Source organism: Schistocerca serialis, chromosome 2, assembly GCF_023864345.2.
Source record: "Schistocerca serialis cubense isolate TAMUIC-IGC-003099 chromosome 2, iqSchSeri2.2, whole genome shotgun sequence".
NCBI classification, from domain to species: Eukaryota; Metazoa; Arthropoda; class Insecta; order Orthoptera; family Acrididae; genus Schistocerca; species Schistocerca serialis.
This window is the reverse complement of record NC_064639.1, coordinates 420,523,372-420,550,253: the sequence shown is the minus strand read 5'-3', so window position 1 is coordinate 420,550,253 and position 26,882 is coordinate 420,523,372. Positions and strand designations below refer to the sequence as shown.

At 43.9% G+C, this 26,882-nt stretch overlaps 1 protein-coding gene across 2 annotated transcripts in view; it reads right to left on the bottom strand.

Moving 5' to 3' along the window:
• Positions 1 to 26,882, bottom strand: part of LOC126457277 (circadian clock-controlled protein daywake-like) — a 151,677-nt gene that overhangs the window by 65,625 nt on the left and 59,170 nt on the right. For both annotated transcript variants that reach the window (XM_050093442.1, XM_050093440.1), the window contains exon 2: positions 422 to 514. In XM_050093442.1, the coding sequence (XP_049949399.1) occupies positions 422 to 514 (93 nt within the window). The remainder of the gene's footprint in view (positions 1 to 421; positions 515 to 26,882) is intronic.

The following is a 26,882-nucleotide window of genomic DNA, read 5'->3' as shown; positions in this document are numbered from 1 at the left end:
TGCACGCAAGAGGAGCTCACAAAACTACAGTGGAATTGTCTTCTTCATCCACCCTACAGCTTGGACCTCGCACCTTCCGACTTCCACCTGTCTGGTCCAATGAAGGATGCACTTCGCGAGAAGCAGTACCTGGATGATGGGGAGGTTATTGATACAGCAAGACGCTGTCGCCGACGTCGACCAGTAGAGCGGTACCATGAGGGCACCCCACGTGCTCTCCCAGTATGGGGGTTTAAGGGCGTCGAATTGAAATGTGGTGTATTGGAATCCTGAATAAAACCAACAGCTTACAGGAAAAAAGTGTTGCATTACTTATTGATCGCCCCTCGTATTATAACTGTGCAATAGACCTCCGAAAGGAAATGAATTGGGTTCAGAATCCTTCTCTGGAATGTGGTACTGAGGCACTTGTGTGACTTACCCTTGACGATGAAGGGTCGCAGGTGGTCAATGGCGCGCCCGATGCACGCGCTCAGCTCAGGGTCAGACCGCGCGCAAGGCCGCACGTACTCCGCTGCAACAAAGGCACCGCATACGAGATCACACACCAGCGCAACTCCAGACGCGAGTATTTCAATAGTAAGCGATACACACTGCCTTTGAGAGAAAGGTACTAAGAAGAATTGTTGGTCCAACTTACGACAGAGGAAGCTAGGTTTGAGTTGTTCACTGTCTGTTAAGATCCACCTATGGGAAGAATAGTAAACTCAGCCAGATTACAATTTGCGCGGTATGTGGCACGGATAAGTGGTAAATAGTTAAAAGGGTATTAGATGGAAACGTAAGTGGTCAAAGGTGTCGGAGTCAAAATTTTCAAATGTGTGCGAATTCCTAAGGGACCAAACTGCTGGGGTCATCTGATGCTAGACTTACACACTACTTAAACTAACTTACGCTAAGAACAACACACACACCCATGCCCGAGGGAGGACTCGAACCTCCGGCGAGAGGGCCGCGCAATCCGGGACACGGCGCCTCTAACCACACAGCCACTCCGCGCGGCATGACGGAATCGACTGAGAACCGGACGGATAGTTGGAGTCATAGAGGATGTGACAAGACAGCATAAAGTTTTCTTTGTGATCGAGCGTTTCAGTCCAAGAAAGACATGATACACACAGTGGGAGTAATCTTTGTCAATAAAGACAATAATTTGTCTATTTTTTTTGTACAAGTTTCTCTTTATTGAGGTCATAGAGTCATGACGTACACAGTCTATTGAGTGAGTTCCAAGATTGATTTTATTCATGGCGACAAGGCTACCTAAGTGCAGTAACTACGTTGGTAGCTTCCACTAACAACTGTTAACAACAAAAGCGCTTTCGACCAGCTAGTTGTGAGCAGACAGTTTTAAGTAGTGGACGTTCTACTTTAATACGTCACAAATCACAATGGAGGAGCGTCTCTAAACCAAGTGTGCAAGACATTGTGCAGAATATTTTAAAGAGGAGAAAAGCATGTGCAAAGCTTGTCCCACACATCTTGTATCCCGAACAAAAAGAACGATGCGCGGACGCCTGCCACGACTTGATTGAAATGCAAAATACGAACAGTTTTTCTAGACACGGATGACGAAACTTGTTTATCAGTATGAACCTACCACAGAACGGCAAAGTGTAGAAATTCACATGAAGGGTCAACGCGTTGACGACATAACAGACATTCAAGCGAACCTGACGTTTCACATGGTTGTATCAAAGTTCTGTGCGCTGTACTCAAGTGGGGAGAGGGGGCTATGTAAAACACTTGAAACAATAAAATCTCCATCTTAACTATCCTTCATTTTTTCTTAGTGTAATCTCGAAACGTTTTGGACTCCTGGAGTATAAGCCGGACACTCCTGGATAGTGCAGAACCAGTAACGACCCATCACAGGCCAACGAAAAAATGTTTTGGGAAACTTTTTTTACTTTGATAGCTGATCTATATAGATTTTTATGAGCTGAATCCAAATCTAGCATTAGTTTTTTTGTATCACCCATAGCTTTCGAGCACTATGCTTTTTGTTATATAGTATAAAAACCCTATGTTATACGGTAAACGGGGAAATTAATAAAGCTCTTTGTTACGACATAAGCATGGTTTGTAATTATAGTAAATTACTTAAAACAATGATATGTGTTAATAGAGGTTTCACTTGTCAGCTGAAATTGGTTTGGATTTTCTTTCTATTTTTTCTTTGAAGCTTCTTGTGTAGCCTTTTCTCTGATGAGTTGCTTGCTAAACTTCTTGGCGAAGTGACCAACAGTAGTCCCCCATCATGTTGATGTTCCAGCGGCCTTGGTAGCGTTTTTCCATCACTATGTTTGGATGAATCAATAAACAGCCTCCAGTCTTCATTTTTGTATTCAATACCAAACTCATTCATCAGACTGGGAATGTCTGAGCAGTACACTAAATCACCTTCTTGTTGAAAAAACTTGGAAAATTCCTGCTCTCTCTTTCTATGCATGTATATGGTGGTTCCAGCTGCTAATAAGTTCTTTTCTTTTAATCTAGAGCCAAGCAATTCAGCAATTCTTTCGTTAAGCTCAGATCACTAACCAAATCGTTAAGCTCGGTGTGAGTAAACAATTTGGGCTCTACACTTTCTGTATTGCAATGGAAATCATCATCATCTGGTTCATCTAAATCAGATTGTACACCAGAAAATACTTCTGCTGGAATAGAATTTAAATCATCTGGTGGTTCAGGAACTGGCAAATCTACACCATGCCCTACTGGTCGGATGGCGGACTGAAGGTAGGGTAGCTTATTACTTTCTTGTTTTTCGAATTATGACCAGTAATATCAACACTGGAAAAGTAGCAATCACCGGAATAATTTCTTGGCTCCCTCCACATCACAGGAACGGCAAATCTAAAGGCTCTTTTCTCCTTTATGGAGCGTTTTCTCAGATCTTCAACACACACATAACATACCTTATTCGGCGCCCAAGATTTATCTTGATTACTAAGTTTAGATACAAAGTATGATAGATAAAGCTTTTTCACAAAGTCTTTCGTGTTTTTTAATCACAAATTCACCACATATATAACAAAAACTGTCAGCAGAGTTTTACAACCACGATTAGACATTGTATTGAGCACATGTACAGGAAACGGGAAAGTGAGATTAGGTTGACAGTAAGTAAAACACCATAGGTTAGCACAAAAATAGAATCAACCTTTTTTTGCCAGCAAATGTTTTTCAGAAGTACCACCAACATCATCTACATTCATTACACCTCCTTTTTAAATTATTTTAACAATATAAAAGCTGTTAAATTCTTTTAAAAATCGCTTAATTTAATAAATTTAACTGTAACATGTGAAGAGCTGGTGGGCGATACAGTTTTTTAAGTATCATATTTGGATTTACCATCCTAAAAACGTAAGAATGAAGTATTTTCAGCAAAAAGGTTTTTCCATCGGTGGACTGTGTTAGCTGGAACAGATATATCTGCGCCTGTGACCAGAGAACAGAAGAACTAAGTATACGCACGCTGAGCTGGAGGCAGAATACACCGACATGGTGGCTTCTAATTGGTAAAACTTAAACGGTCCGAAAAGCACTGATAGATTGTCTCAGTTCTCCCTTAGAGCTGTTTCGAAGTAGACGTTTGTGCTCTGGTGACGGAGGCTACAGAGATATAGTTTTCATCCTTTCTTTAATTTGGTCTGGATCTGGGTCAACTGAAAGCGCTTTTTTAGGCCAAGGAAGTTTTTGATATTTACTGACCATAGAAGTGTTGGACGAATTACATTGAAATGAATACCATTAGCTGCATACAGGCGTTGATATAAGTCAACGGGAACAGTTGAAAATGTGTGCCCGACCGGGACTCAAACTTTAGATCTCCTGCTTACATGACAGACGCTCTATCCATCTGAGCCATCGATGACACAGACGATAGTGCGACTGCAGGGACTTATCTCTGGCACGCCTCCCGTGAGACCCACATTCGCAACTTATTGTCCCGCACTGTATTCATTGTGCCCCTGCCCATCTTACTCATTACTCGCGGCTTTACCGCCGATTCCCGTAAGAGTTCGGGCACTGTTTGTACATCCGCACGGAAGAAGATGGTCAAACTGTATATAGGGTGATTCAAAAAGAATACCACAACTTTAGGAATTTAAAACTCTGCAACGACAAAAGGCAGAGCTAAGCACTATCTGTCGGCGAATTAAGGGAGCTATAAAGTTTCATTTAGTTGTACATTTGTTCGCTTGAGGCGCTGTTGACTAGGCGTCAGCGTCAGTTGATGCTAAGATGGCGACCGCTCAACAGAAAGCTTTTTGTGTTATTGAGTACGGCAGAAGTGAATCGACGACAGTTGTTCAGCGTGCATTTCGAACGAAGTATGGTGTTAAACCTCCTGATAGATGGTGTATTAAACGTTGGTATAAACAGTTTACAGAGAATGGGTGTTTGTGCATAGGGAAAAGTTCTGGACGGCCGAGAATGAGTGATGAAAATGTAGCACGCATCCAGCAAGCATTTGTTCGCAGCCCAGGAAAATCGACTCGCAGAGAGCTGCAAATTCCACAATCAACTGTATGGAGAGTCCTACGAAAAAGGCAATGGATCGGCCGCCAGGCAGCCCGTGACAGAGCACTTCATCACTGGCCTCCAAAAAGCCCTGATCTTACCCCCTGCGGTTTTTTCTTATGGGGGTATGTTAAGGATATGGTGTTTCGGCCACCTCTCCCAGCCACCATTGATGATTTGAAACGAGAAATAACAGCAGCTATCCAAACTGTTACGCCTGATATGCTACAGAGAGTGTGGAACGAGTTGGAGTATCGGGTTGATATTGCTCGTGTGTCTGGAGGGGGCCATATTGAACATCTCTGAACTTGTTTTTGAGTGAAAAAAAAACCTTTTTAAATACTCTTTGTAATGATGTATAACAGAATGTTATATTATGTTTCTTTCATTAAATACACATTTATAAAGTTGTGGTATTCTTTTTGAATCACCCTGTATATATATATATATATATATATATATATATATATATATATATATATATATATATATATATATATATATATATAGAAGATGGTGGTAACGTAGGTTAGTCAGAGCCAATGTCAGAAGTGAGACTTATTTCTTTCTTCGGGGAAGCTGAAATGTATCTGAGTGCAGTGGAAAAGTAGTTCTCGAGACGTTTGTTTGATTTCTGATTTTGAAATTCTGATAATACCTTAGGCGGTGGGCGTATATAGGATCCATCAGAAATGAACAGTAAAACAACTAGGCTTTCATGATGTTCGTTGACATAAATACAAATAAATCTCAGTTGCCTTCAAAAGTGAGAAATGTGTCTTTCTTACTGAAAGAGTTACTTTTAATTTGCTTCTGCTAAAGGCATTGTTAGCTGAAGTTCACTTCAAAAGGTACTGGCTAAAAAATTCAAAAAATAAAAGTAGTTCACCACATCACAAGAACCTGCAGAAAATGGGCAGTAGGATATGGAAAGTTCGAGCGTTGGATTGTGGTAACTTGGTGGAGCTTCACAATGAACTGTAGAGCCACAGAAGAAAAACATGAAGGAGAAGGAGGAGAAGAGTACACATTTCAGTTATCCCGAAATAGCTCAGCATTGAACATCCTGGCAGGGGACATTACAGCGTAAACATTTTTTTTAAATTGCATCTTATGTGAGTGTGCACTTTATTTATTCAACTTTTAGTACATACTGTAGACTACTTGTGTGTCACTGTACTTGCACCTTGTCTCCTTGCATACTATTGAGCATATTTTCATATTAAAGGGACAAAGTTTTTCTCTAATTCAAGAAGTGCTATGGAAGTACCTTGAATTTCGGTAACTCTTTCTACTATTACCACTGCATAGTGTTCAAAATGGTTCAAATGGCTCTGAGCACTATGGGACTCAACTGCTGCGGTCATGAGTCCCCTAGAACTTACAACTACTTAAACTTAACTAACCTAAGGACATCACACACACTCACGCCCGAGCCAGGATTCGAACCTGCGACCGTAGCAGCAGCGCGGCTCGGGACTGGAGCGCCTAGAGCCGCATGGCCACCGCGGCCGGCACTGCAGAGTGTCAATGAAACTGCAGTATACATGTAGAGTGAATGAACTCTCTAGATCACACTTTATTTAATCGTATAATCCGTAGAGCGTTTGGGGAAATTGCCAAAATCAAGTTCTAGATGTATGAAATAAGCAACACACAATAATCGACAAAATTTTAATTTAATCGTACGATGTAGTACACAGTATCTGCACATAATATGAATCACTACAAAATTATCTTCTTGAACCTGTCCATGGAATTCTGCCGCAGCAAGCACTTTACAATTGATAAGAAAACTAAGTAGCCACTACGACATGTGGGGTACCGGTTTATTTCAGTGCAACAGTTTACAGAAAGAGTTATGGAATATCCGATTCCTGGTAGTTAGCGCTTGTCGCACGTCCGTTAGCGATACATAATAAAACCCAAGTCAATATCGCACAATAAAATTTAGGCAAGATACTGGGAAAGTTCAAATTGTACTCTAACTCTATTAGATAGCTAAATAAAGAGCTTTCCGTCAGGCCACTACGATTTTTCGACGACTACGTTTCGTGGTAGTTATGTAACTTTTTCTCTTATAAATCATGTCCTCTCTTATTTACTTGTAGGGAGTTACGTATATAAGAAATTTTTTTCTGCTCTAATTGAAAAGCTGACAAAGAATTTCATTTCTTCCCTACGTTTAATTTGTGAAGGAGCGACTTCCTAGCAGGACACTTATATTTCAGTATTATCTAGAATTCGACTGTTATATGATGTTGCTAACTCACGTCTACACCGAGGTATGTTTTTCATCCCAGTTTCTGGTTCCTCACTCAATATCTGTGTATTATTACAGGAATAATGTCTGTGTTATTACAGTTCTAAAGATAGATTTCTGTACCAGCTAGTGTTTATACTCCTCTTTCCTCTGTTGGAAATTTAAAATGAATGAGTTGGCTAAAGACAGTTAAATAGAATACAAACTCCAGCGACCCATTGCCTTCGTATTCCTTTCCAATAGCCCATTTGTAAGACAATCCACTTTGCTGCTTTTGCCAATGTATAATGTATTCTAGTCTTCAATGGGGCAAAGTGGTGGAGCACGAGACGCATATTGTGGAAGAGCAGTGATCGATATATATATATATATATATATATATATATATATATATATATATATATATATATATATAGTGTGCGTGTGTGCACGTGCGAGCGCGCTTTTGTAATTTCTATAAATAATTTCGTATTTTTTCCTCGTCAGATTGGGATCTCCACACTAAAAATGCAATAAATTTCATTTTATTACCAGCAGAATATGACATCCTCTGTCTTGTTCACAGTAACTAGTATATTTCTTTTATGTAACCGAGCACATGTGTCACCTATAATCTCCAGATTTGTGAGTGTGCCTCTATAAACTTTTTATTTTCTTCATAAATCCTTACTCCTTCTCATATGAGCCAATTCATCAGCAAGTTTAGAATGTAGAGGTTTCCAGTACATTCTCAGTGGGAATACTGTACACTACGCTTCTGTATTAGTTCAAAATGGCTCTGAGCACTATGGGACTCGACTTCTTTAGTCATCAGTTCCCTAGAACTTAGAACTACTTAAACCTAGCTAACCTAAGGACATCACACACATCTATGCCCGAGGCAGGATTCGAACCTGTGACCTTAGCGGTAGCGCGGTTCCAGACTGTAGCGCCTAGAGTCGCTCGGCCACTCTGGCCGGCTCTGTATTAGTTCCCCCCATAAACAGCTGCCACCCAAGGAATTCGTTTGGGGAACAGATTTTTCTAAATGAAAAAGTCCTATTTCCCTATTTAGTCTACTACGTTCTGTAATTTTCTGTACCTATATAATTTAATGCTTAATTATTCTTAATAGCTACTTCCGCAGCCTAGAACACTCTCTACTCACTCTTCTGCCCCATTTATACTGTCGTAAAAGTATGGAAATTTCTTTTTGCATTACTTGTAGTATCAAGACAGTTGACTAGGCTAACTCGCTACAGTACTACATTAGCTAATAAGCATATGTTATACCGTAACTGGGCATTCTTGTGATAAATTTCTCAATTTTCTTCTCTTATTTAGAATATGTTGAGCTGCGTTTGAAATATTAACGTTATAGCATGCAAATGGATTCGTGTTAACTGTTTAACTGCAAATGAATATAGAGCTTTTATATCAACAATTTTGTGGTTGTGTGTGCGTGCAACTGAGTAAATGCATTTCATGTTTTGCCATGCGCTTTTCGTTATATTGAATTTATTCAGTCACATGCAGGAATAATTTTAAATCGTTAATAGTATTATTGGTAACGGTGAGATTTGTGTAGCTTTTTCGACTGAAACTACTTGAACCAAAGCAACAGCGCTACGCGAACGATAGGGTCACGTTCCGTATGTTAGTAACCATAGTGATGGCATTTGGGTAGATAATTCTACACGGATGCGGAAATACGGCAGAAAGTTGCTGAGTGGATTCCCTCTGGGAAATGGTCAGCCACTTTCTCCCAGTTAACAGCGACAGGAGTGATGTTTCTTCCTTCACCAGTACGTACGGTAAAGGTCAACTTCTACTTTGCCTCCAGAGGGACCTGAGGGATTTCTTGGAGAGGTCTTCCATCGTCTCGCACCAGAGAACTGGACGGGAACCTGATGTATGATTATGTGCACCCGTTTGTTCACGTCAGCTTCGCGCAGGCAGTAACGACGGAGCGCCACTGCACGACTGAGTCAAAATAGTGTGTGTTTCAAATATTTATGCGATATCACAAACTATATCTTCTATACGAATGAAGATAGGAGCATGTTGGTGAATTTCAAGTTACGTTTCTAAAGTGAAACATTACCTTGACGCCATTTGTAAGTAGCCAGTTCATGTGGTTGCGGTGAAGTCTGCCAAGCGCAGGGGTTGGACATAATTATGGTAACACGGCGAGCGATGAATGCTTGTCCGCCCTGTTAGCCGAGAGGTCTACCGCACGGCTTTCCGGAGCGGGAAGGAGCGCCTGGTCCCCGGTACGAATCCGCCCGGCGGACTTGTGTCGAGGTCCGGTGAGCCGGCCAGTCTGTGGATGGTTTTTAGGCGGTTTTCCATCTGCCTCGTCGAATGCCGGCTGATTACACTTATTCCGCCTCAGTCGGCGATTGCTGCGCAGACGAGTTCTCGACGCACGCGTACACCATTATTACTCTGCCACGCAAACATGCAGACATATGGGTTACACTCGTCTGGTGTGAGACGTTTCCTGGGACGGGAGGGGGGGGGGGGGCTGGACTGCGGTAGTCGTCGTGGAGTTGTGGACCACTGCGGCTGCGTCGGGGCCTGAGCTTCTCTCCGTCGTTTCTAGGTCCCCGATTACCATACAACATACAATGAATGCTTGAACATAAATGAAGATGTTAGGCAAGTCTGAAGGTAGCGCTGTTGTATCTGACCACTAACGACACCTGTGCATGTCCTCAACACGTTGCAAATGTAGGTCGTGGTCTAAAATGGTTCAAATGGCTCTGAGCACTATGGGACTTAACATCTTAGGTCATCAGTCCCCTAGAACTTAGAACTACTTAAACCTAACTAGCCTAAGGACATCACACACATCCATGCCCGAGGCAGGATTCGAACCTGCGACCGTAGCGGTCTCGCGGTTCTAAACTGACGCGCCTAGAACCGCTCGACCTCCCTGGCCGGTGGTCGTGGTCTAATAGTATAGTTGTGAGTGCGTTATGTTGGAGCTAAGAGAATTCGAACGCGGACAAATTGTTGGTGCTCGTGTGGTGAGTGCTTGCGTAACCAAGGTGGCCGAAGTGTTTGGCGTTTCAAGAGGCTCCATATCGAGCGTTTATACCGCGTACAAAAAAATGGTTCAAATGGATCTGGGCACTATGGGACCTAACTTCTGAGGTCATCAGTTCCCTAGAGCTTAGAACTACTTAAACCTAACCAACCTAAGGACATCACACTCATCCTTGCCCGAGGCAGAATTCGAACCTGCGACCGTAGCGGTCGCGCGGTTCCATACTGTAGCGCATAGAACCGCAAGGCCACTCCGGCCGGCTATACCGCGTACAGGGAAAGCGGAAAACATCACCCGCTTAGTAGCAACGCGGACGAAAATGTGCGTTAATTGACGGTGTCAGACGGTCATTGAAGGGGATTGGAAGAAAAATAAGAAGACAGCAGCTGCAAAAGTCACTGCAGAATTGAATGTCGCACTCGCGAATCCTGTCAGGACCAAAAGAACACGAAGGGATCTCCAGAATCAGGGAACTGCAAGGCGAGATGGAATTCAATTCCAACACCACTCATCAGTGATGCAAAGCCCCACAACAGGAAAACTTGGTGCTGTGGTCGAATGAGTCTTGGTCCAAACTGTTTTCAACTTCTGGACGAGTTTTCGTTCCAAATGTGAAACAACACGAGGTTTCGGTGATGATTTGAGCAACCGTATCGTCGTATTCCATGACTCTGAAAGGTCGTATTACTGCCAAGGATAATGTGATCATTTTGGCCTATCAGGTCAAACCAATTATACAATATTTGTTCCGCTACTATGATGCTGTGTTCCAAGATGGCAGGGTTCCTGTTCAAAAAGCTCGCATCGTGTAGGACTGGCTCTGTGAGCAGAAGGATGAATTGTCTCATCTCCCCTGGCAACCAGATTCATCAGATCTCAATATTATACAGCCGCTGTGGTCTACATTGGAGAGGAAGGTGCGTTATCATCATCCACTTCCGTCATTGTTTCCTGAACTTGCCACTACTTTGCAGGAAGAATGCTGTAAAATTCCTTTGAAAATCACAGAAGATCTGGACAGGTATTTATCTACTCAGAGACGACTGGAAACTGTTTAGAGCACCAAGGGTTTCCCTACAGTGTCTTACGGATACTAAAATGTTGTGGTTTTGTTGTTTAGATATTTCTGGCAATGCCCTGTAGCTCTCTAGGATGCTCCCTCGCTCGGGCATTATCCAACTTGCTTCGAGTTGAGACTGTGATAACACAGCAGCAAAAGGCGTTTGCGCCGGCCGGTGTGGCAGAGCGGTTCTAGGCCCTTCAGTCCGGAACCACGCGGCTGCTACGGTCGCAGGTTCGAATCCTGCCTCGGGCATGGATGTGTATGATGTCCTTACGTTAGTTAGGTTTAAGTAGTTCTAAGTTCTAGGGGACTGATGACCTCAGATGTTACGTCCCATAGTGCTCAGAGCCATTTGCCAAAAGGCGTTTGCGTACTTCGTACCTCAGGTACAGTTACGGCTGTGCAGCGTGAGTTTCGTCGGGAGTACGGCGCTGCATCTCCTACAGTTCATACCATTCGACGGTGGCACTAGCAGTTGCAAAACACAGGTTGTTTGTATAAAGGGATGGTGTCTTCCAACAGCATAATCGTGGTACAAAACCAGAATCTTGTTTGAGGAAGATGAGAGGGCTGACGTTGAAGTGGTGCAGGTATTCAGCGATAATGTTCACACATCCCATAGCTTTTACAACGAAATTTTGTCCTTCAACGTAGGTAGAAAATGCGCCGTAATTACACATTAGCCAGAGAACGATTTTTTCACTCTACTGCTTTATGATAACAGTTTCCAAGTTCAGAGATATTTATAATTTAGATTTCTCGCACTGTAAATTCGTATGCTCAGAGCCACTGATGTACTTTATGCTAAACGAATGAAAGAAGATTATGGTTTAGCATCTACGACGAAGTTATTAGAAACACAAATTCGGGTGGGATGGTACGGGGAAAGAAATTGGCCGTGCCATTTCGAAGGAAGTGTTCCTTCATTCGCCCTGAGAGATACAGGTAAATCACGAGAAACCTAAATTTGGATGGTCTGATGGGGGATAAGGTGGCGTAACGCGGAATATGAGTCCCATGTATTACCGCTGCTGCACCTCGCTCGGTGGGGCACTAAAATTTGTAGACCTGGCGCTGTCGTTAAGGCAGTGGAGAGGTATTTTGCAAGTTTCCTGAAAAGTTAAACGATAGCACTACTCGTGGTGTAGGCCTTAGACCTTTCTGAATCTGTTTTTACCCATTGTTCCATGAGTCACTTCTGACAAAAAGACCACCTGCGTGGCCCAACGGTAGAGTTTGGTAGCAGTTGACGCAAATCTCGGACATGGTTCCCGATGGTCGGCCCTCATTTTACTGTAATGGACGTTTCTTGGAGCGTGTCGGTACTCTTACTGTCTAGGCAAAATGGGAATCTGCCTGAGATAAAGTACGGGCGAAACTGAGACTCAATTTGAGAGAGTCGCTCCTCGTTGCAAGTTACACATTAATCTTATTTGTGACAAGCTGATCGAATGATACCTCCAATACCATGATCGATTTTCTACTTCATCGTTATACAACTCAGCTTGTGCGTAGTGCTAATGCTCTCATTATGCAGGAGACATTTATGGCTATCTATTGTTACTTCCTGGATGACGGAGCAGCCTGTCTGTCCTACAGATGTCGATTCCGGATCGTATATTCCTCTTGCATTCGGCCATTATGAAACGAAATTGCGCCCCATATCGAAGGCCCACTCGCCGCACTGACCTTTGACGCGAGAAAGTAGAGTGTCACATTTGGCGGCGCGGCGCGGCGTGTTCCGCTGTTACACAAGGCGGCCGCGGAAGGCCGGCTGACCGCGTGACGGGCAGCACTTCACTTTCTCCGCGGCACACTTCGCCTTCCGCACTCCGTACACTGCCCCAGCTGCCCCCTGCGGTAGAGTCGAGCACCTCGAATTAAGTCCGCTGGCGTGTCGACGCCCGATCGCGCTAAGGGAAGTCTGACTCTACGATAACGTGCGAGAAAACTGCAAAAGACGTCTGGTCATGTATAAAATCCACACAAATTATAAAAATTGATGTACATAAATGAATATACTTACGTATGTGTGTCCACATCTCTTCCTAAACCACTGGACCAATTTCAACTATACTTGGTATACATATCACTTGCTGTCTGGAAAGAACTGCTGTGGGGGTAAGAGCCAGCCACCTATAAAAGGATTAAGGGTGCGGGTGGGGCAACCGGAACACGCAGCGACACAGGAGGAGCAGCAGCAGCAGCGCTCACCTCCTCGACAGGGCTGATCATTCCATGACAATCTGGCATTGCTCTATGGTACTGACGCATGATAGACAACCACTAACATAACCTTACCTTGCACGATCTGTCGCAGATAGCAAGAAACCGCTACTGCCCTTACTACCCAACCTGTCACTGTCGCCGGCCGGGGTGGCCAAGCGGTTATAGGCGCTGCAGTCTGGAACCGCGCGACCGCTACGGTCGCAGGTTCGAATTCTGCCTCGGGCATGGATGTGTGCGATGTCCTTAGGTTAGTTAGGTTTAAGTAGTTCTAAGTTCTAGGGGACTGATGACCTTAGAAGTTAAGTCCCATAGTGCCCAGAGCCATTTGACACTGTCGCAGATGTTTTTTTCTCTTGGCACTTGCCTTGGCACTTTTTTCCCTCTGCCCCTAAAACCGCTCTTCTTTTAAGCTTGATTCTGTCAAGCTTTTTCGACCACTTCTATCACCCAGATGCGCCCGTATTAATGTGTAATCTTACGCAGATGTACGGATAACATCGCAGTTCCTCGTTACTGTGATCTCCTCGATTCTAATTACTAACAATTCAGAGGTGACAGTAGACCTTTTGAGTTGGTCGTCATGCTTGTGCGAGCGTGGAGGGGCTCCCACATTAAAAAAAAAAAAAAAAAAAAGGTGGGTGTGAAAAAGCATTGTAATCCATGACGCGAGAATACTCATACTTTAAACATCCATTATTTGAGAATCAGAGTACTTAGAGACTGGCAACAAACTTTTCACATGATTTCAGACCACTATGAAATTTTTTTCTCGCTGACGAACACCATAAAATCGCGAACGGAAAAAGTTAATCGCTTACTTCATATTCGCTATTTATGCAGCAGATAGCTGCATGAGTATCACACTTTAATTTTATCTCAAGTACTAACTGTATTCACAAGATACTACGCAGACAGTAGCCATATACAGGGTGTTACAAAAAGGTACGGCCAAACTTTCAGGAAACATTCATTCCTCACACACAAAGAAAGAAAAAATGTTATGTGGACATGTGTCCGGAAACGCTTACTTTCCATGTCAGAGCTCATTTTATTGCTTCTCTTCAAACCACATTAATCATGGAATGGAAACACACAGCAACAGAATGTACCAGCGTGACTTCAAACACATTATTACAGGAAATGTTCAAAATGTCCTCCGTTAGCGAGGATACATGCATCCACCCTCCGTCGCATGGAATCCCTGATGCGCTGATTCAGCCCTACATCTACATCTACATCTACATTTATACTCCGCAAGCTACCCAACGGTGTGTGGCGGAGGGCACTTTACGTGCCACTGTCATTACCTCCCTTTCCTGTTCCAGTCGCGTATGGTTCGTGGGAAGAACGACTGTCTGAAAGCCTCCGTGCGCGCTCTAATCTCTCTAATTTTACATTCGTGATCTCCTCGGGAGGTATAAGTAGCGGAAAGCAATATATTCGATACCTCATCCAGAAACGCACCCTCTCGAAACCTGGCGAGCAAGCTAAACCGCGATGCAGAGCGCCTCTCTTGCAGAGTCTGCCACTTGAGTATGCTAAACATCTCCGTAACGCTACCACGGTTACCAAATAACCCTGTGACGAAACGCGCCGCTCTTCTTTGGATCTTCTCTATCTCCTCCGTCAACCCGATCTGGTACGGATCCCACATTGATGAACAATACTCAAGTATAGGTCGAACGAGTGTTTTGTAAGTCACCTCCTTTGTTGATGGACTACATTTTCTAAGCACTCTCCCAATGAATCTCAACCTGGTACCCGCCTTACCAAGAATTAATTTTATATGATCATTCCACTTCAAATCGTTCCGCACGCATACTCCCAGATATTTTACGGAAGTAACTGCTACCAGTGTTTGTTCCGCTATCATATAATCATACAATAAAGGATCCTTGTTTGTATGTATTCGCAATACATTACATTTGTCTATGTTAAGGGTAAGTTGCCACTCCCTGCACCAAGTGCCTATCCGCTGCAGATCTTCCTGCATTTCGCTACAATTTTCTAATGCTGCAACTTCTCTGTATACTACAGCATCATCCGCGAAAAGCCGCATGGAACTTCCGACACTATCTACTAGGTCATTTATATATATTGTGAAAAGGAATGGTCCCATAAAACTCCACTGTGGCACGCCAGAGGTAACTTTAACGTCTGTAGACGTCTCTCCATTGATAACAACATGCTGTGTTCTGTTTGCTAAAAACTCTTCAATCCAGCCACACAGCTGGTCTGATATTCCGTAGGCTCTTACTCTGTTTATCAGGCGACAGTGCGGAACTGTATCGAACGCCTTCCGGAAGTAAAGAAAAATAGCATCTACCTGGGAGCCTGTATCTAATATTTTATGGGTCCCACACGATCGCTGTTTCCGGAATCCATGTTGATTCCTACATAGTAGATTCTGGGTTTCCAAAAACGACATGATACTCGAGCAAAAAACGTGTTCTAAAATTCTACAACAGATCGCACTGGAGAATGGCGTATTGTATCACAGCCGTCCACAATACGAGCACGAGTCTCTACATTTGATACCTGGGTTGCGTAGACAAGAGCTTTCAAATGCCCCCATAAATGAAAGTCAAGAGGGTTGATGTCAGGAGAGCGTGGAAGCCATGGAATTGGTCCTCCTCTACCAATCCATCGGTCACCGAATCTGTTGTTGAGAAGCGTACGAACACTTCGACTGAAATGTGCAGGAGCTCCATCGTGCATGAACCACATGTTGTGTCGTACTTGTAAAGGCACATGTTCTAGCTGCACAGGTAGAGTATCCCGTATGAAATGATGATAACGTGCTCCATTAAGCGTAGGTGGAAGAACATGGGGCCCAATCAAGACATCACCATCAATGCCTGCCCAAACGTTCACAGAAAATCTGTGTTGATGACGTGATTGCACAATTGCGTGCGGATTCTCGTCAGCCCACACATGTTGATTGTGAAAATTTACAATCTGATCACGTTGGAATGAAGCCTCATCCGTAAAGAGAACATTTGCACTGAAATGAGGATTGACACATTGTTGGATGAACCATTCGCAGATTTACCCGTGGAGGCCAATCAGCTGCTGATAGTGCCTGCACTCGCTATACATGGTACGGAAACAACTGGTTCTCCCGTAGTACTCTCCATACAGTGACGTGGTCAACGTTACCTTGTACAGCAGCAACTTCTCTGACGCTGACATTAGGGTTATCGTCAACTGCACGAAGAATTGCCTCGTCCATTGCAGGTGCCCTCGTCGTTCTAGATCTTCCCCAGTCGCGAGTCATAGGCTGGAATGTTCCGTGCTCCCTAAGACGCCGATCAATTGCTTCTACGTCTTCCTGTCGGGACACCTTCTACGTCTTCCTGTCGGGACACCTTCGTTCTGGAAATCTGTCTCGATACAAACGTACCGCGCGACGACTCTTTCCCCGTGCTAATCCATACATCAAATGGGTATTTGCCAACTCTGCATTTGTAAACATTGCACTGACTGCAAAACCGTGATGAACACTAACCTGTTGATGCTACGTACTGATGTGCTTGATGCTAGTACTGTAGAGCAATGAGTCGCATGTCAACACAAGCACCGAAGTCAACATTACCTTCCTTCAATTGGGCCAACTGGCGGTGAATCGAGGAAGTACAGTACATACTGGAGAAACTAAAATGAGCTCTAACACGGAAATTAAGTGTTTCCGGACACTTTTCCACATAACATATTTTTTTTATTTGTGTGTGAGGAATGTTTCCTGAAAGTTTGGCCGTACCTTTTTGCAACACCCTGTATAACACTGAACGTACCTGAAAAATTATGTCATTGTACATCACATTGTTCACCAGGTTTGACGTCATAAACGTTGAGCTGCGTGAAAATGAATGTGCGGGGCAAAAATCGCTTGACATATCGGTGAAATATGTGTGCAAATACGTGTGAAATATGTTAAGTATGTGTGAAATTTATTTGTCATGTGTGCAAGCGAGCAAAGCAGCGGGTAATACACTACTGGCCATTAAAATTTCTACACCACGATGTGACGTGCTACAGACGCGAAATTTAACCGACAGGAAGAGATGCTGTGATATGCAAATGATTAGCTTTTCAGATCATTCACACAAGGTTGGCGCCGGTGGCGATACCTACAACGTGCTGGCATGAGGAAAGTTTACAACCGATTTCTCATACGCAAACAGCAGTTGACAGGCGTTGCCTGGTGAAACGTTGTTGTGATGCCTCGTGTAAGGAGGAGAAACGCGTACCATTACGTTTCCGACTTTGATAAAGGTTGGATTGTAGCCTATCGCGATTGCGGTTTATCGTATCGCGACATTGCTGCTTGCATTGGTCGAGATTCAATGACTGTTAGCATAATATGGAATCGGTGGGTTTTGGAGGGTATTACGGAAGGCCGTGCTGGATCCCAACGGCCTCGTATCACTAGCAGTCGAGATGACAAGCATCTTATCCGCATGGCTGTAACGGATCGTGCAGCCACGTCTCGATCCCTGGATCAACAGATGGGGACGTTTGCAAGCCAACAACCATCTGCACGAACAATTCGATGACGTTTGCAGCCGCATGGACTATCAGCCCGGAGACCATGGCTGCGGTTACTCTTGACGCTACATCAGAGACAAGAGCGCCTGCGAACGACGATCCTGGGTGCACGAATGGCAAAACGTCATTTTTTCAGATGAATCCAGGTTCTGTTTACAGCATCATGATGGTCGCATCCGTGTTTGGCGACATCACGGTGAACGCACATTGGAAGCGTGTATTCATCATCACCATACTGGAGTATCACCCGGCGTCATGGTATGGGATGCCATTGGTTACACGTCTCGGTCACCTCTTGTTCGAATTGCCGGCACATTGAACAGTGGACGTTACATTTCAGATGTGTTACGACTCGTGGCTCTACCCTTCATTCGATCCCTGCGAACCCCTACTTTTCAGCATGATAATGCACGACCGAATGTTGCAGGTCCTGTACGGGACTTTCTGGATACAGAAAATGTTCGACTGCTGCCCTGGCCAGCACATTGTCCAGATCTCTCACGAATTGAAAACGTCTGGTCAATGGTGTCCGGGTAACTGGCTCATCACAGTACGCCAGTCACTACTCTTGATGAACTGTGGTATCGTGTTGAAGCTGCATGGGCAGCTGTACCTGTACACGCCATCCAAGCTCTGTTCGACTCAGTGCCCAGGCGTATCAAGACCGTTATTACGGCCAGAGGTGGTTATTCTGAGTACTGATTTCTCAGGATCTATGCATCAAATTGCGTGAAAATGTAATGTCAGTTCTAGTATAATATATTTGTCCAATGAATACCCATTTATCATCTGCATTTCTTCTTGGTGTAGAAATTTTAATGGGCAGTAGCGTGTGATCAATCTGAACCCCTGGAATGATTTCAATCTAATTTGCTACACATTAGTTACAATCTGGAAATAAATATTGTAGGGGTAAAAACCACCAGCCTCCTATTTTGGTGTGCGTCATAACGTGGAGAGAAAAAGAGAGGGGGAAGGAGGAGATAGGCACAGCAGGTAGACGCAGAGAGGGAGAGGACAGGTTGGACACAGAAAGGAAAGGGGAGGAGATGAACAGGTGCAAGGAGGCGACAGACAGTGAAAGGGGGAGAAGGAGACGGACAGAAAGAGGGGGAAGGAGGAGACTGAGAAAGTAAGGAGGAGGAGGTGCTGGTGGATCTACAGGGGGAGAGAGAAGACTGAAGAGGGGAAGGAGCAGATGGACAGAGGTCAGAGGAGAAGATAGACAGAGAGAAAGGGGGGAGGAGAACATGGAGAAAAATGTGGGGTGAAGGAGGTGGAAAGAGATAGGTGATTGAGGAGATGGACAGAGCGGAGGTGAAAGCAGAGATGGACAGAGGGCAAGAAGGTGAAGGAGGAGATTCACTGACACAGGGGGAGGAAGAGATGGACTAGCATAGAATTTGAATAAATATATACCCGGGCAACACCGAGTACTCAACTAATCACTTAATAAGTTATGGCACGCTCCATTTACTTTCTTAGAAAGTTAAACGTAAACACCACTCGTGGATTAGGTTCAAAAATGGCTCTGAGCACTATGGGACTCAACTGCTGAGGTCATTAGTCCCCTAGAACTTAGAACTAGTGAAACCTAACTAACCTAAAGTCATCACAAACATCCATGCCCGAGGCAGGATTGGAACCTGCGGCCGTAGCGGTCTTGCGGTTCCAGACTGCAGCGCCTTTAACCGCACGGCCACTTCGGCCGGCCGTGGATTAGGGTTTAGACCTGTTTCACCTGGCCGTCTGCTGCCTGCGAGGAGTACGAGGGACGGTAAACGATCTTGGGACATGTGATTATCACATCACCAACCTACAGCCGTTACTGCCGTTGGATGATTCATGATGGTGCCGCTGTTTCTTTATTCAAGCAGCTCGTCGCTTAGCAGGTTGCGTTGACCCTTTTCACACCTCCCTATCCTATAAAAAATCTTAGGAGGAACCGACAATTGAACGCAGTCCTTCTGCACCGAAGGAAGTGACGCTAACCACCTTAATATTTTAGTTTTCTTTTCTCCAGGTTTTGCCTCCACCGGTTAGGTACTTTGAGCTGTATTGGTATGTTTCTCAATTAACTGTATTATTCTTGTTAAAAATTAACTAAATCTTTTATGCCTTCTTAAAAACAAAACTTTCTTCTTCTTTAATGAAGCTTATTATTCGATTTGCAGCATCTTAAAAGATCTTAATATAAGATCTTTCTATATTAGAAATTATGCGAGTAAACTATGTGTGCATGTAAACATTAACTGTGCTATTACATTAATTCAAAAATGGCTTCCTCTTAAATGCATATTTTCGTAGTGTTTTCGGTTTTAGTTGTCCTTGGTTTTCTATCATTCGGCTACGGTACCGGTCATTCTTAGAAGGCCTTATGTTTTTCCTTTTGCCACTTCCTACATTGTCATGATTTAAAAAGGTGAAATCAAAGCAATCAGTGGACAGTACAGTGTTATACGTAGCCTGGAGTGCCTACTGGACCGAGATATTTGATCACAGCGAGGGGGCTCATCATCGTGTCCGCATGGCCATAATGTAATGTACAGGTGTCCTCCACTGTTTCGTTTCTTTGGGAATACGCTGTAGCACGGTTACAATTGTGCACCTGTGTGCTTCGATTGTTCGACGCTTTTGGCTGCAGGCTGGACTGGTGGTACAAATACTGGCGTCTCCTCTTTTAGTTAGAACCACAATCACTTTGCCTAACATTGCCATGTCACCACTGTCGCTGGCATACTAACTGGCGAATTGTAATTTTTCTGAACGAGGTGCATCTGATACTTTCTTAACAAATCACCCATCGAACGTGTTTGGAACTGGGTTGGTCAGAAATTAATCCGGCGAATTGCTAGACTTGCATTGAAACAGTGTGTCACGTGATTCCTCAGGAATCTCAGTTTATTTTATTCCTTGGAGTATGTATATTATTAGAATAATATTTAATTCTGCTTATACGTGAGTGTTGCAGTGCAGGTTATCCATTATTTAACTCCTTATTTAGCGAAACCAGGGGTGAACCCAGAAATGGGCCTCATTGTATACTTCGGTTAGTCTTGTAGTATTCACCAAGTCAGTTTGTAAATTCCTCATACGTCCGTGGAAAAGGTAGCTATTTTCGTAATACAGGTGGCCAGCATATTCTAGTAAGTTCACATTACTTGTCCTTAGCTGTTTCAAAACCATCCGCCTGTGTAATTATCTTGTAATTTATTTATTTGCCGTTTCTGCCCACTGGAATTCGTTGATTCCATCTGCATGTTTGGTTGACTATTGCCCCTGTTTGGTTTCCTGTAACCTCTGAAATTCGGCGTTCGCGTTGGTTTGGTATTTTATATTTCAGTTGTGTATGAAATAAAGTAACTAATTTCTTTTCAGTCCCGCTCAAATAAATCTAAGCAACACGGTCTAGAGGCAGACTTTAATATAAGTTCATTCTGATGTTCTGGTCAGCCATTGCGCCGTACAGCTGTCTGTGTTTATACCCCTGATGACCTGCCTGCTAGTGGAGACATGTTTAGACGTAAACTTAAGATCCTTCAAAATAATTACTAACGCATTTTTTGTAGTTGAACCAAATTTCATGTAAATTCGCAAACACTTTCACCAACTGCTAAGTTGGTTTGTGTAACCGCCGGCTGTTAATTCAGTTATACTACATCTGTTACAACCGTGCAGAGTAGCCGTGCGGTTTGAGGCGTCATGTCATGGATTGCGCGGCTCCTCCCGCCGGAGGTTCGAGTCCTCCCTCGGGCATGGGTGTGTGTGTATTGTTCTTAGCATAAAGTTAGTTTAAGTAGTGTGTAAGTCTAGAGACCGATCACCTCAGCAGTTTGGCCCCTTAGGAATTCACACTCATGTGAACACACATATCTGTTTCAAATTCTATTAAACTTCCTTTCAGTTAAATTCTGTTCACGTAAGATTCGTCAGTGTTGCCGTAAACTGGTCGCTATGGCCGTAGCATTGTGTCATTTAATGAAATTTGTATGTAAAATTGTATTACTTGATATGGCTATGTCAAGGTAGACATTTATTATGGGATACTAAGCCATTTCAAAGATTATATTTAACAGTGTATTTTCACATTGTAAAGGGTTTAGTTGTTTCCGATAATAAATTGCTGTTGAAGTATACTTTATCTGTTTCAAATTCTATTAAACTTCCTTTCAGTTAAATTCTGTTCACGTAAGATTCGTCAGTGTTGCCGTAAACTGGTCGCTATGGCCGTAGCATTGTGTTATTTAATGAAATTTGTATGTAAAATTGTATTACTTGATATGGCTATGTCAAGGTAGACATTTATTATGGGATACTAAGCCATTTCAAAGATTATATTTAACAGTGTATTTTCACATTGTAAAGGGTTTAGTTGTTTCCGATAATAAATTGCTGTTGAAGTATACTTTATTTGGTGCTTCCAGTATGTTGCCAGTCCCCCACCAGTTCTCTAACGCTTCAACTTCATTAAATGGGGTAATAATTTCGTGTGGTTCAATGGCGACGTAGGTGCAAGTGATGTCCCTAATTTACTCCCGTTGTCCAGCCGGCGAAAATGGACATATATTTTGTAGTAGAGTGCGAACCACGTGTCGTTCCCGGCAATCACAACCATAATTAACAAATGAAAGCTAGATTAAAGGTAGACTGTAAATTTTCATGGTCCGGCAATAACTGGAGCCCTCGAACTCTGAGTTTCCAGGCAAACATTTTCCCACTAGACCACGAGGCCTGGTAGCGGGTTGATGACATAGATACTGAAGAGCATCAAAACCCTAGACACATGTGAGCAGCACACGTAATATTTAAACAAAAATTCACTGTGTGAGGTTCAATATACACAATATCAACTGATATTTTACGCAATGTGAATGGTACAGGGTGATAATTATTTTTGAACTATATGAAAAGAAAAACATAAATTAGTTACAAACTACGGCGTGCACACACTTTTTTCAACATGTAAACGTCACCACAGACATTCGGATTTAGGTCATGACATGTTCGATATGCCTGCCATCATTGGCGATGATGTGGCGCAGACTAATAGCTAATTCTGCGTGATCCGCTGAAGTGTCCAAACATCCGTGCTGTCGATGACCTCCTGAGTGGCTGTTTCCAACTCAGTAATGGTTTTGGCGTTGTTGATGCACGCCTTGTCTTTAATATAGCTCCACAAAAAGGAATCGCATGTGTTCAGACCCGGAAAATGTGCCAAGCAACTAATCGAGGGCAAGGCAGTGGTCTCTGGATACCCCGAAGTCAAAATGTGATCCCCAAAGTGCTCCTCCAGGACATAAAACACTCTCCTGCTTCGATTGCGTCAAGCTCCGTTTTGCATGAACCACATCTTGTCGAAATTGTTATATCCTAGCCAGTAATGCCACCCGAGCCCACTGCCAAAAGGTTGGCAGCATCAAAGTCCGGACGCCGTCCGCATAAGCAGCGCCAGCGAGACAGGAAATCGCCGCAAGTCTGCGCGCGCCACCGCTGGCTTCTGGTTTCTTAAGCGCTGGAGTCGCGAGCGCTAGGACAGTTCTGTATTCGCCGCTCAGTTGCATACTCGCCACCGAATTGTGTACTGGCTAGTCAGTTGTGTGTTCATCGCAGCAGAGTTGTTGTTTGTCGTCAGCCGACGTTGACCTAGCCGCTCCGACTCGAACTAGACAGATTTCTGTAGACACGGAGTTCACTACTGTGTTTCTGTATCTTCGTTAATAAAGATAAGTACCGACTTTTATTTAATCAGAGTGTTTGGGTTTTCATCTTTCTGTTCACTGTTCCAGCGGACCGGTCGGCCCGCTATTAAAAGTGTGGCGGTGACTTCGTAAGCCGTTTCTACAGCGAATTGTTTGTCGCTACGAACGCCGCTACAAAAGAAATGAAGGTCATTTTTGGATGGGGATGAAATCCTCTTCCAAAACCTTCACGTACCATTTGGTAATCACCGTGCCATTAAGGAATATCGCTCAGATTATTCTGTGACTGGAGATTGCACACCACACAGTTATCCGGTGAGAGTGAAGAGACTTCTCGATCGCGAAATGCGGATTATCAGTCCCCCAAATGATCCAATTTTGCTTGTTTGCGAACTCAGCCATATGAAACAACAAGGCGCGTGAGTATGAGCATACTAATTCCCATGATGCCCCGCGGCCAACTGTGCAGTTTGAACATCCTTATACAAACGATTTTATTTCATATAGTTCAATAATTGTTACCCTTTATGGAGGAATCAGAAGACCTTCCACTAACATTAATAAACCGTCAATCAGGTAATCCCGAAACATTGTTTCCTAACTGCATTAATAAACAATGAATACTCAATACCACAAGAATTTACTGCTTATTCAAAATTGTTTAGTCTAAGTTTCTGTTGACTTTGCAGAAGTTGCAAGAGGTATAATGTTAGTTATTTCATATCACGCGCTATCATTAACTTTAGAATCCGACAACGATTTGGGTTGCGTACCCACAAGTATCGATACGTAGGGATGGTCAGAGATACTTGGACTTCATATTACCACTACAGCTAGCTCCCAGGGAGGGCGCTGCCATGTCACTTGGCCGGCCCACTGAAGCGACAGAGTACACACGTGCCATGGAAATCATACTTGTCTGGCAGTTCTCGCTATTTTCTGAAACCTTCGATCCGCGTCGTTGACGGTAGAATGATTGTCGTTCCCTGTATTTACGTTCCTAGGTTCGGATCGCTGTCTGGACTGTTTGCGCATGCTTATGAGGATTTTCGCTATGCTCTCGACTTTGCTTCTGGCTAGCCATTCACTCTGTAGATTCCGCCGTCTTCGACCATAGCAACTGCCTGTGTGTTCCACCTGGTTCGGCGTCACTGACAGTGCGAGTGATAACAAACTGTGTTCAAGTAGTATACAAAATTAACGGTCCACCGTGCTAGCTGTGCAAAAAGATACACACACACACAAAAGTAAAACACTGGTCTTGTATTCAGAGTAAGTATGGTTCATGTCCCACTTCCGTGCTTCCCCCTCTATACTGTACCCAACCTGTAATAAATGTATTCTAAATCAAATGCAAATGTCGGTAATCATTCGGAAATGTAGTCATCGTTTCTCCTGTATTAGTATAGCGAAGAATAGACAGAGCGATTTTGCTGGATGAGGAGAAACTGAAGTAAACGATCCGTGAGGGGATAAGGAGCAGAACAGGTCGTACGGCCATACGGCTGGAAATGCTTTCTGAATGGGAAGATGAAAATGTAAAATCTTTGACGGTGACGCTAGTATCAGCACCAGAGAAGTGGCCCGCTAGCATGGTGTGAGCCAGACAAATGCGTAGAACATTCTCCATCACAACTTTCATCATTTGCAGTATGTGCAGGCATTATTATCTAGGGAATTGCTTCCGTGGGGACGGTTTTGTCGCTGGTTCTTCGCACATTCCACCACTGTGCTGGGAATTCTGTCATCCATGATATTCACAGATGAGGCTATCTTTACGAGATGTGGTCGCAATACAGCCTCAGTGCGTGGACTGGGACTGAGAGCGCCTCGTGGAACAAGTCATCCTTTTGAGGTTCGAAGACTAATGTAACCACACGACGGTGCTCCAGATCACAATGCTACACAGGCGAGGCATATCAGCACTTCCTGCGAAAGCTCTGCCATCGCTGCTGGAACATGTACCTTTGATGGTACGAAGGGTAATGTAGCCATACGGTGGTCCCGCAGCTCACTACACTCTTTGACATTAATATGGGTAGGACATTCTCGCTTTCCTGGTGCGTTCTTTTTGCTCCTTATCCTCGCGGGGATCACTTTGTTGCAGTTTGACCCCATTTAGCAAAATCACCCTTTACATGCCAGTGCTGCAGCTCCCGCTAGACTTCACGAGGATATCGGGAAATGGAGAACTGAAGCAAGCGTCCGACAAGGCGTTATTCATCGTGGGAAGTGAAGAATGGGTGCTTCTTACTGGAGCGGTCCTAAATCACCTTACTTTACAGATAACACTTTACTGTCTGTCTTTAGTGCTGACAGACCTCAACAACGAATGGAACACATTAACGGAGCAAACCTGATAACACGGTTAAATTATTTATAATGATCATGTAAGACGCACGCATCAACATGTCGGTAAGGGGGTAATATAAACTGAAAATGGGGACGTAGAGCTAGATAACGAGCTCGTGTATTTAGGGCAATTGAAGACGGCGCCCGATGGAGAGTGGTTTTGGTAAACTGTCAGCAACTCGTGGTCAGCGCTGCCCCCGGGTTCGAATGCTTGGCGGTTCGATGATTTTCTCGGCTCGGTACTGTGCCTGTGTGTGTTGTCATCAAAAGCGACTCGCAGGAGGACGGAAATCTGGAGATGCTTCTCCATGACGGTGCTCCTGTTTCCATGGTAATCTCGCCATGACACAGCTGCTGGCAGTCTGCAGGTGCTACCCCGTGACACTACCGCCGACTTCAACGATTATCGACGTCCAGGTCACCGAAGTGACGACATGTAAAATGACTGGCACCAGACGACCGAACTTCGCGAAAGGCGATCTTGGTCAAAAATACCATAAGCACATTTCATTTCATTTTTTGGTAAACTAAAGAGAGGTATCACGAGTCCGATGTGTCTGGAACGGAGAGATCACAATGAGTCTTTGTCGCCGGTTTTACTTGTAGTAATGAAACATAAGCATTCAACGAAAAGCCAATAAGAAATTGGGGGTTACACTTCAAGCGAAGGAGGGTACTCATTGGAAATTGACAGGAGAGGTAGGAAAGTGGACTGATGGATTAAGGTCAATATGTGTTCGATCTGTAGGGTGCGACATTGGGGTTAAAATAACATCTCAATGTGTCTTCCATCTGTGGGATGCAAGTGTTTACAGTATGCCGACTGTCCATCTGTAGGGTGCGAGTGTTTACTGACACGCTTAATGAAGTTACTGAGACACCGTTGAAGGGTTTTACTCACTGTAGCTGCTGCGGTGACACGTCAGTCACCCGAGTTTTAACCAAAAAATGTTATACAATAAACAATCTCTGATTTTTTACTGCGAGAGCCTGCTGTGGCGCCGAGAGCTTCTCCCTGGACCACGAGACACTCACTCGTAAGCTGTGAAGGAAACGAAATAACTCACTCTGGTGTTACTCAAGCGACTATATGGGTGTCTATTGAATTCCGCATGACGCTAATGAACTCTATTGTTGGAAGTCTGCCATTTTGTGAATTTTTTA